General features: G+C 41.1%; 1 protein-coding gene across 1 annotated transcript; it reads left to right on the top strand.

Moving 5' to 3' along the window:
* The first annotated feature begins 158 nt into the window (after window positions 1–158).
* On the top strand, window positions 159–8155 carry LOC106455936 (talin-2-like). The gene is made up of 8 exons (XM_013910040.1): window positions 159–162; window positions 336–452; window positions 939–1063; window positions 3449–3571; window positions 3667–3729; window positions 3830–4012; window positions 4094–4219; window positions 5976–8155. The coding sequence occupies exons 1-8, from the start codon at window positions 159–161 to the stop codon at window positions 6102–6104; spliced, it is 870 nt and encodes a 289-aa protein (XP_013765494.1). The 3' UTR covers window positions 6105–8155.
* Window positions 8156–10516: the final 2361 nt, after the last annotated feature.

Below are 10516 nucleotides of genomic sequence, written 5' to 3'. Positions count from 1 at the left end.
TAAAAAAAAAACATGACAGGATTGTGGAGATGGCAGAGATTAGTCAAAGGAGCCCTAATCCTCTTGTGCGTGAATATCATGGTGCTAGTCAAGCTGGAGAACATGTGTGTGTGTGTGTGTGTGTGTGTGTGTGTGTGTGTGTGTGTACCCTGATAAAGATGGGTCACGAGAATCACTTTAGAATATTGAAATCACACCAAAGAGTGATTACCGTGCTGTCTTTCAAATTAAGCTCTGTAGGATGGTTATGACACAAACATATTAGAGGAGTGTTTTTTTTCTCTAGATGTTGCAATGCTCCATCTGACAGGAGTAATAGATTGTGTTTGGATGAGAATTAGATTTCAGCGTACTGCCTGAGACACAGCGGGGCTATCCACTTCACCTCTCTAATGTCCCATGTGTTCTCTCCCTCTCTCCTCCCTGCTCTTTCCTTGCTGCCTCAGACGGAGGTAAGTGGGATACGGTCTGTTTTGTTCCTCCAGATCACCTTTCATGCAGTCAGAAGGGGGTAGAGAGTAGATAGTTTCGGGGTAGGGTGGGGGTGCAGAACAGATTTCCCCAGAGCTCGAGATAATCTATGAAAACATCGTTCCATCTGCTTTACCAAGCTGTTCAAAAACGGCTACATTTTATGGGCACTTAAAAACGTCCAAAAAAACAACGATCCATCAAGTGTGCATTTCGTCTAATTTTAGCCATCTTAATCACTTTTCAGACATTACTGTCATACTGCAAACAGTTTGTGGGAATGTATAGAAAGCTCAGATTTAAGACATACAAGGCATCCTGCGTGTGAATAGGAACATTTGTTTGAAGCAAAGCAGGGCTATTTCTTACTTAAAATTATACCATCACTTTTTTCTTGTACTTTTTTGAAAGTCTGTTCAAAAACTACTGCGATAATCACTGTTTGGCTACGTTTTGATCTCTTCCAGGATCAGAGTGCGTGGACCCCGAGGACCCCACTGTCATCGCTGAGACTGAGCTGCTCGGAGCAGCAGCATCCATTGAAGCTGCAGCCAAGAAACTAGAGCAGCTGAAACCCAGGGCCAAGCCCAAGGTAAAAGTGCCCCTCTCAACCTTTTCCACCCACGCAAACCCACGCACAGGTTTTTGCCATTAATCAGCAGGGAGACAACGTGGGGTGTAGGCAGGAAAAGGTGACACCGGCTTTGAAGTGGAGTCTTTCTTTTTTTCGTTTTCTTTCTATTAACCGAGCTGCAAACATGGGATCATAAAAGGATAAAAATTATTCTGTTACACATGCCGTGTTGACTCAGACAACTCGGTCCAGTGATCTAACTTGTACGACTTTCTTCAAAGGTAGTTTGAGACTTTATTTTGAGTTGCGCTGCCAAGAGACGCAATTACACAGCTGGGTCTTCAAGCTTATTTTGGAAGGGAGTTCAAAAGTGCGATGAACTGTTGTGACCCTTTGTGAAAGAGAGGTTCTCTGCCTTATTGGACACATTTCCTTTTGTTTCTTTGCAGTGTTCGTCATTTCTAAACGAAACAGGGAGGTTTTCTCAGCCTGTTGTTCACCTTCCCCCACACACACATTGCGGCATTGCCTAAAAAAACAGAGCGACTTTAGCCCTTAACAAGCAGATAACTGTGCTTTTGTGAAGTCAAATTACTCGTGTTTTGTATGCAATACAGGATTGTGGTTTGAGGTGTGCTCTGCATGATTGTGTCTGTCTCTGGAGACTGGATAGTTAGATCTATGTGGTCTTGCTTTTTGTGCCTCTAGTGCTTTTCCGCTTTTCTATCAGTTCAAACCTCTGTCTGTGTGTGATTTCAAAATCTCTATATTTATAATACATCAGCTTTTATGAAGACTCTATAATGCTCTGCTTTGTACTACAATTCCAGAGCTGCAGACTGCATTTATGATGACCTTTGTGTTTATGAAAGGGGATTAGTGGGTGAAAGGCGCTTCCTCTTTTTGATGTCAGTGTCTCCCTCTAGTGATCTAAGAGGAAGCTTTAGTATTTAAAAGGTCCTGAACTAATCTGTCCTTGTGAGCAATTTATTTTTATTTATATATATATATATATATACATTTGTAGCTGTGCTGTCCTGTCATTTGTGCTCATGTAGCTTACAGGACAAAACTAAATCCCAGGTCTGAGATACAGATTTTATGGGGATGTGAAGCAAGACGGTGAACTGTACGAGCTATTTTTTTTAATATCACAAAGCAGGCCTAATGTCTCTTAAAAAACACATGGGTTCAAACAGATGTTTAGGTTATTTGTTTAAAACTGCTTGAATTCTTCCTCGTCTCCCCCCCCTCCCTTCCTTTCTGCTCCTTCATCCCTCCCATCCAAAAGGAGGGAGGGCTCTCCTGCCCCCCAAGCATGCTTCCTTGCTCCCTACCCCTCAAGCCATTGTAGACCTGGAAGCCTTCTCTGCAGGGCTCTGTCTGATATGTTTGATATATTAGGTTGTTATTCAGTCCAACTATATATCAAACATATTCCTACAGTGTCCCGCCCTGTCTCCAGCCGCGTGTGCCTTATGTGTTTATCGAGGTCTGTGATCAACTGCATGCTGTTGACTGATGTTGCAGAGATGGCCATTTGTTGAATGTTCTTGAACTGATGCCTCTTGTTTACTTTGGTGTAATGACTGGATTTATCATATCACATATCTGCTGCCACTTTGTGTAACGCTAAAACTTAAGCAGTACTGCTTATGTTCCATTATCAGGACAAAGATGCAATTGAGGACAACGTGTTGTTTTTTTCTTTAATTCTGAAGGTTTTAGAAAGTAGTACGAGGCAGAGTGTTTAGTTTGGATATACTGTATTTTTAAGCCATTCTAATGTATTTATAAAGCTTTTTAACACTCTTGAATGTAAGGTTCTAAAATAATTTGTGGGCACAATTATTCCAAGTTGGCACAGTATTATGAGATTCTTGGTGCTGGGTTACACAACACATTAAGTTTAGTCATCTATAAAGATGTGTATAGAGAACAGATTAAAATTTCTAGGTTTGAAAAATGAAGCAGTTTCTCACAAACTTGTGCTTTACCATGGCTTTGAGCTCTAAGTATCAGCACTGAGGTTATAGCACCATTCATCTAATACCACAAAGGATTTATGAGCAGTATTTGCCAGAATATAAGTAAATTGTAATAGAAGAAAACACCACAATTATCAAAGCTTTGGCAGTCTCCGTATACGGGTGTGAATGTGCAAGAGTGTGAAGCAGGTTTTGATTGGACGGACTGTGGAGGATCCGAGCTTGGCCAAGACACGTTGTAAAAATAAAAATTGTTTTTGTGGAATTGTTTTTAAATTAGGATTGTACTCTGTATTTTAATTAGTCCTCTACATGCCAGAGATGCGTCTCCCAGGAGTGTAGATGCAAAGGTGATGATGTCTTTAACTAATTAAATTCACTTTAAATGTAAGCTATGTGGTTTACCTTCCAGCAGGCAGATGAGACGCTGGATTTTGAGGAGCAGATCTTAGAAGCAGCAAAGTCCATTGCTGCAGCAACTAGCGCTCTTGTTAAATCTGCATCTGCAGCTCAGAGAGAACTGGTGGCACAGGGCAAGGTCAGTCTACACAATCTGCGAACCTTAGGCACTTGTAAAGTACTCTGTAGTAACACAGTGCAACATCTGAATTTCTCCCCCAAACTCTACCTCAGGTGGGATCCAATCAAGCCAATGCAGTCGACGATGGCCAGTGGTCACAGGGTCTCATATCAGCTGTAAGTCGCTGTGAATTATTCTAAAACCTTCCTTCTATAACACCAAATGAGACTTTAAATAAAGCCAACTTGTTACATGCATATTTCTTCAATGCTGCAGGCACGTATGGTAGCAGCAGCCACCAGTAATCTGTGTGAGGCAGCTAATGCTTCAGTGCAGGGCCACGCCAGTGAGGAGAAGCTCATCTCTTCAGCCAAGCAGGTTGCAGCCTCGACAGCTCAGCTGCTGGTGGCCTGCAAGGTGAAGGCAGACCAGGATTCAGAAGCCATGAGGAGACTACAGGTAGTACTGAAACACACTTTTAAATTCGTCCCTGGAAACGTTTATTGCACATGTACTAATTTTGGGGATGTCACTAAAAAGGTGGCTGGTAATGCTGTGAAGCGAGCATCGGACAATCTAGTCAAGGCGGCTCAGAAAGCAGCATTTGACAAGACTGAGGATGACAGCGTTGTGGTGAAGACCAAGTTTGTTGGAGGCATAGCTCAGGTAAGAATCCTGGAAAGAAAAAATGTTTGAGGGCTAGAAGAGAAATCACTACTTCTCTGTGATGTGCCCTTTTCTTGCCAATATGCCAAAATGCCACAGTTGTTTTTCTGAAATCGCTGAGAGCTGCTCTAGATGAGAAGCCCGTCAGTTTTGTTTCTCACTTGTTTACCAGGTTTGCAAGGCACCCACAGCTGAATATCTTTTGAAAGCCTTTAGTGTATTTCTCTTCCGGCAGAAACAAATAACAGTACTTTCTGTGGCCGTGACTGGTTTCCCAAATTAGTGCTGCACCCCAGCTGGACTTCAGCCTGTCACCTGTCACTGCTGAGTACTGTATTCAAAAGACATCAAAAAGGTTTAAGTTCATCGGTTGCTTTTTTTTATTCTGGCTTGTTCACATTGGTACAGGGTGAACATCCAGTCCTCATGGGCCAGTGTGCTGAAAAACATGTGTCCCTGCTGCAACACACCTGGATAAAATTAGTAGGTCATTGGCAAAGCTTTATAGAACTTGACTGCATGCTGAGGTGGCAATTCAGCCATTTGATTCATGTTACAGCTGCTCATGAATGAATTAACATGATGCAACAAAAGTACTTTTACAAGTACATTTTTTCAGAAAGTACATTTATTTAAATGTACTTGAGTAATGTTAGAGGTTCCCATCTCACCATGCAGTCAGTTCTTGCTAATGGCCTACAGATTTTATTCAGGTGTGTTGCAGCAGGGACACATTTAAAAGTTCCAGGACACCGGCCCTCGAGTTCAACACCCCTGGTCTAAGTAGTTAACACGTTTTGATTCTTCACAAAAATGTCACTCGTATATTTTCAATTTTATGTATATATTTATAACGTAGTTACAGTCAGTTACCTATTTTATGGTTTGCTGAGGTTTTATTAGATGATGATCAGTGGTGACGGGGATATCCTTCTGGATGTGCGAGCGAGTCTCAATGCCGCATGGATGAAGTGGCGTCAAGTGACGGGTGTGCTATGCAACCGTCGAATGCCAGACCATCTCAAGGCGAAAATTTACAAGACTGTAGTCCCGGTTTCCCTGTATGGATCGGAGTGCTGGCCAGCCACCGCCAACCACGAACAGGCCTTGCACACGATGGAAATGCGAATGCTCAGGTGGTGTCTAGGCCTCACGTGTTGGGACCAAGTCAAGAATGAAGACGTCAGAAAGCGGCTCGGCATTGCACCAATCATGGTGAAAATGCGCAAGGCACAGCTACGGTGGTACGGACACGTATTATGCTCAGACGACAGCTCAGTGGTGAAAACGGCAATGAGGCTTGAACCCGGTGGCCAGCGACCCCGTGGCAGGCTGACGAAACGGTGGATGGATAGAATAAAGGAAGACATGAAGATCGTCAATGCCGCCCCAGAAGACGTCCTCAGTCGTGCCAAATGGAGACGGATTTGCCGCAAAGCGGACCCTGCCATGCAGGACAAACGCTAGGAAGAAGAAGATGAGGTTTTATTAGATATGTAAATCTGACAAACTCAATTATCAATGAAGCTGTCTGACAGCTTCATTGATATTTGAGTACAATCAGCTCAGTTTGCCATAAAGTTTCTAGCAAAATATATTTCGTACTGTTTAAATTTATATTTCTATCTACATAATGAAAGTCTTGGTGTTCTGCCATGTTCTGTGCTCGGGACATGGCAGCAAGGGTTTATCATGTCAGCCTATCCACAGGCATAGTAGTGGTGAATCTTCTGTCAATTGTTCTCATTTTCCTCAGATCATTGCGGCTCAGGAGGAGATGCTGAGGAAGGAGCGAGAGCTGGAGGAAGCTCGGAAGAAGCTGGCTCAGATCAGACAGCAGCAGTACAAGTTCCTGCCCAGCGAACTGAGGGAGGACGAAGGCTGACGGACGCAGCGGATGGGGACGTGCGCTGCGCTGACGAGACCTTCTTGTCACGGGGAGGTGCCAGTCAAGTATTGGCTATTTCAACTCTCATAAAAGCAAGGACAATATAGCACTTGAAGCAGGCCTGTTTGGTGATAAAACAAGTGCCTGTGCTCGGTGTATTTCTGTGTGTATGTGGCTGTGTGTGTGCGTGTATGTATTTGTCAGTGAATGGCATTGACATTCAGACTTTAATATGAAGAAAGCTGTTTCCTATAAGCAAGTTGAGAAAGTTTAAGTCGTACGATAAACGTGTCATTAATTTGTGGGTGTTACTGCATCATGAGCATTACTGACTGTTACAATCATGAATCAAAGAAATCTCGTATAATCACTGAATGTTCTCAAAAGTGTTTGAGGTTTAAAACAAATAGAAAGGAACTGGTGATATCGATGTAACCGGCAAATTCAATCTAAGGGTCCACAGTTTGTATTCCAGGTATACAAAGTATTAATAGAAAGGCAGGAAGATTTCTCACGTCTCATTTCACCACTGGCTTGCATGCACCATAATGTCTAAACATATCAGCGAAGCTACTAACCAATAGAGTAGTATAGAGTAAAAGACACTTGTATTTTACTAAAAAAAAAAATGTGAACACGTGGTTTGCTGTTAAACTAGCAAATCTTGAAAAGAGAAAAATCAATGATTATGATTAAACTATGTTGTTCTGCTTGATGCCAAACGATGAGAGTCTCTAAATGATAATATAACATGACCACTGGCCATCACTAGCTATAAAGATGTTTATTCTTGACCACTTTCTTATATAGGTATAATCTGTGGTATTCAGAGTATCTGGATGATATGTGACCAAATATGTCTTGCTGCTTGTACATTATGTCATTTGATGTAACCCATCCCCCCCCCCCGCTCACAGTTCTTCCCACACACGCTTGTGTAAGGAATACTTGTTTACATTTTTTGTCATGTTTGTTCTCGCTCGTCTTTGTGTTTTTAATTCCTTCTCCATTTACACTGGCCAGATTCTCTTTGGGTGTCGCCAGTGCTTTTATTCTGCATACACGCAGTCACTGCCCCGTCCTGCTAAAGTCATTTCACTTCAGATGGTCTGTCTATAGCAATACTTTACACTGAATATTTGAGAAAGATAATACGAGTCTGCGCTGTTATTGTTTGGAAGAGTGTGCAATCATATTGAACTCTAGGCTCTTGAATGAAATGAGCACACACTGTGCTATAAAGTGGCTCATAACTTTATGCACTGAATTTAAAGCTCCCATTATATTGAATGGAGGACATTTGCTTAACAAACTAGAAGGAAATGGCATCACACTCTGAGAAAACTGATTTTCTTTTCCTTTATTAATATATAATGTATTTCAAATTTTCAGCATTCAGCTCCACCATCTGTCCGCGTCAGTGTCTGGTCTGCATTTTTATTTTTTATTTTTTGTACTAGTGCCTTACTTGAGTCTGCCCTACGAGCAGCTGAAAACCAGGCTGGGTGGGAGCCTGAGCCTTGTCCTCTCTGGATCAAAGCATTATGCCAGTCTATTCCCTATTGGGGTCTTAATTTAAAAAAAAAAAAAAGCCCTTTGCCATACAGTACAATGCCTTGGCTGGTGGCCTACCTGCTGACAGTGTTCTAATGCTGATATAAAAGGGCATCTGTGGATACATTAGGATTTAAAGACTAACGCTAGACTGCATTCAATGAGCATGTGGCAATTTGTGTATGAAGTTGAGAAATTGTTTAAATTCATTATGCCAAGTCCCTCTTAAATGTTTCATTGTCTAACCACTATAAGAATTAAGTTTCTATCAGTAAATGTAAGAATTACCCTGAAATATATTGTCTGACCGATTTGTCAAAGTATTAATGGAAAATAGAAAAAGTTATTAGCTCTGTTTATGAATACGTGTTGTGCTTTCTTTAACAGAATCTGTTTGTTTTCTGATTTGATGCTGTATGTATGATATTTATCTGGTCACAAAAGTATTTTTTGTATTCACCACAAATAAAGCTTTCAGACAACCGGTAACATTACGATGATTGTTGCTTTTTTTTTTTCATGTGAAATAGTGTCCCCTGCAGCTCTACTACTACTCTGACCCCAGATAAGGAGACCAAAATCAGGCAAAAGTACGTCTACTCTTTAATATATCTATATACATATATATTATTTTTTGAAACCTCAAGATAAAAGATGTCTAGTCGAATAAATCATCCTGCATTCTTGCCAGAAGATGTCAGCATTTATCCTTCATAGCTGAATCAGGAGGTCAGAGGATGTTCAAGTGGAAGGACTGGCAAAGTTAGCCAGACCAAATATGGACATTGTGGATGCATTTTTTTCTCCTTGCTTTACAGGCCAGACCTTGAAATATGCAACAATCCCCACTTAGATATTTTGGTCAATAATGAGAGTTCACAGTATTTTTATACTCTGGGTTACTGTTCCACAGCTACTGTCTTTATAAGCCTCATGTTTGAAGAATTAGTCAATCAGGAGAGTGAACTTGACCTTTTTGTTTTCTTCTCGGGTGATACATTGCTTATTTCGTACTAAAGCTGATCCTCCTGTGCTAGAAGAAAATGTGGGCATAGTGTGCAAAGTATGGTTAAAGGTGGCCAGCACAGCACACTGTCCTTCTAATGAACACCATATTTGGTAGTTTGAATGTTTTGGTCTCATGCAGGGCAAGGCCACAGTGAAGAGGGGAAACTGAAGCCATGTGTTTAAGAGCGAGTACCCATCTACTACTCACCCTCTCCCCTCCATCTCCATTCAGTGCCTGAGACCAAAAAGATTTTTGTTTTGTTTTGTTTGTTTTTTGGTGAACTTTGGAAAAACTCAGCAAATTTACGAGTTAATAGAGAAACCGTTCAATTCCTTCCTGCTATTGACCTGCACTTAATAATTTTGCCATGAGCTAAGCTGCATTTATTGTTTTCTTCTGCAAAACACAAAAAGGGGTATTTTAACCCACACCCTTTTACCTTTTCAGTGTGTGGCTTTTTCTTAAGCGCTCTGTCTTTTTTAGTCACTTGGCACGTCGCATATTAAACAAACGGCGCGTAAAGGAAAGAAGATGCGAGATATGTTTAGCTTAATTAGAGGAAAGTGTTTAGAAAACAAAAATTAAAGGTTGCATTGAATTTGCTAAAGGAAACTTCAGAACCTGCTAATAGTTTTTGAGTATTTAAAAGCTTCATGACACACTTAGTAATCCCTTGCACCGACAGTGTAAATCTCCGGCATCCTGAATGTTCTAAACTTGCTGTGTTGGAAAGTTTGTTTTGCTGTGTCTTGTGCCATGCCTAATCCCTGCAGTCTGGCAGCCATTTAGTCCAGGCTTTGTTCCACGCTCAAGTTCCTAAAAGTGAAGCCAGGCTAACACATAGCTGGGCCAAATGACACTTGATCACCTCTACACTTTAATCATTTCAGAGCTAATCTAAGGTCTGCTTAAGGCTGATACTGGTTTATATGTTTTCCAGTTTCAGTGGCAGGCATTTTAATGTAAGGTCCGAAGTAATGCAGGAATGGAATTAGGGCTTAACACTAAGAAAAGCCTATGGTAGCTTGGGAGTTGTCACACTGGAAAGCTGTGTAGGCACTTTTTGATAATGCTCTGTCAAATTTTAGTTTTCCATGTCCTGGTTTGGGTTTCAGGGATTTCTTTAATAGTGTAAACAGCGGTGAATGCTTTATAAATTAAGAAAAACATTCATAAGTCTCATGCTAAAAAAGCCTCTATGTGAACTCACTGTATCATTATTATTATTTTGAATTCGGTTCAGGTAAGGCTAAACCAAACAGACTGAGAAAGTATAAAGGTCTGTGAATTCACAGAGAGTGAGACAGCCTTTGCCCTGAGCTATTTTTTCTTTTCACTTTTAGAGAACGTGATGAAAGAGGAAGAGAGGTTTGGAAAAAATGCACATCAGGAAAGGCTTTTGGGTTTTTGGGCTGGGCCTTTTTGTCCACAGCGTGCTACTGAGGTTTTCCTCTTTTATGTTGTTGCCTTTGTGCACAGACAACATTTTAACCTGACAGTGTCCTTCTTGGGTCTTTCTCTGAACAAGCAGCCTGTGAACAAAAAGTTATTGCTAGCTATGATCTCTGGGAATACAAGATGTTTTTCTTTCCAAGCGCACTCATTCTTCCACCTTTTTTACGGTAACATGGTTTTTTTTTTTATAATCCTACTGAGACACATATTTCAGTGCAAAGAAGTCTAGAAGAAGGCCATAAAAATAGCTTATCAGTTCTTCAGCAGCCGTGTCAGGCTGAAAGTAATTTTCAAATTATTCAGGCTGATAAAACACTGGAAACCAGTATTGTTTATGGGTTGAATGGCTACTTGGCTTCAATCCATTTTTTCCCAAAACTCTTACAAGGTC

Source organism: Pundamilia nyererei, unplaced genomic scaffold (assembly GCF_000239375.1).
Source record: "Pundamilia nyererei isolate P.nyererei 1_Seehausen unplaced genomic scaffold, PunNye1.0 scaffold00035, whole genome shotgun sequence".
NCBI lineage: Eukaryota > Metazoa > Chordata > Actinopteri > Cichliformes > Cichlidae > Pundamilia > Pundamilia nyererei.
The sequence above is the reverse complement of the archived record's forward strand: the minus strand, read 5'-3'. Positions and strand labels throughout refer to the sequence as shown.

Coding starts and splice junctions, on each gene's coding strand:
- LOC106455936 (XM_013910040.1), top strand. Junction 3,572..3,666: donor AACTGGTGGCACAGGGCAAG/GTCAGTCTACAC, acceptor ACTCTACCTCAG/GTGGGATCCAATCAAGCCAA. Junction 4,220..5,975: donor TTGTTGGAGGCATAGCTCAG/GTAAGAATCCTG, acceptor CATTTTCCTCAG/ATCATTGCGGCTCAGGAGGA.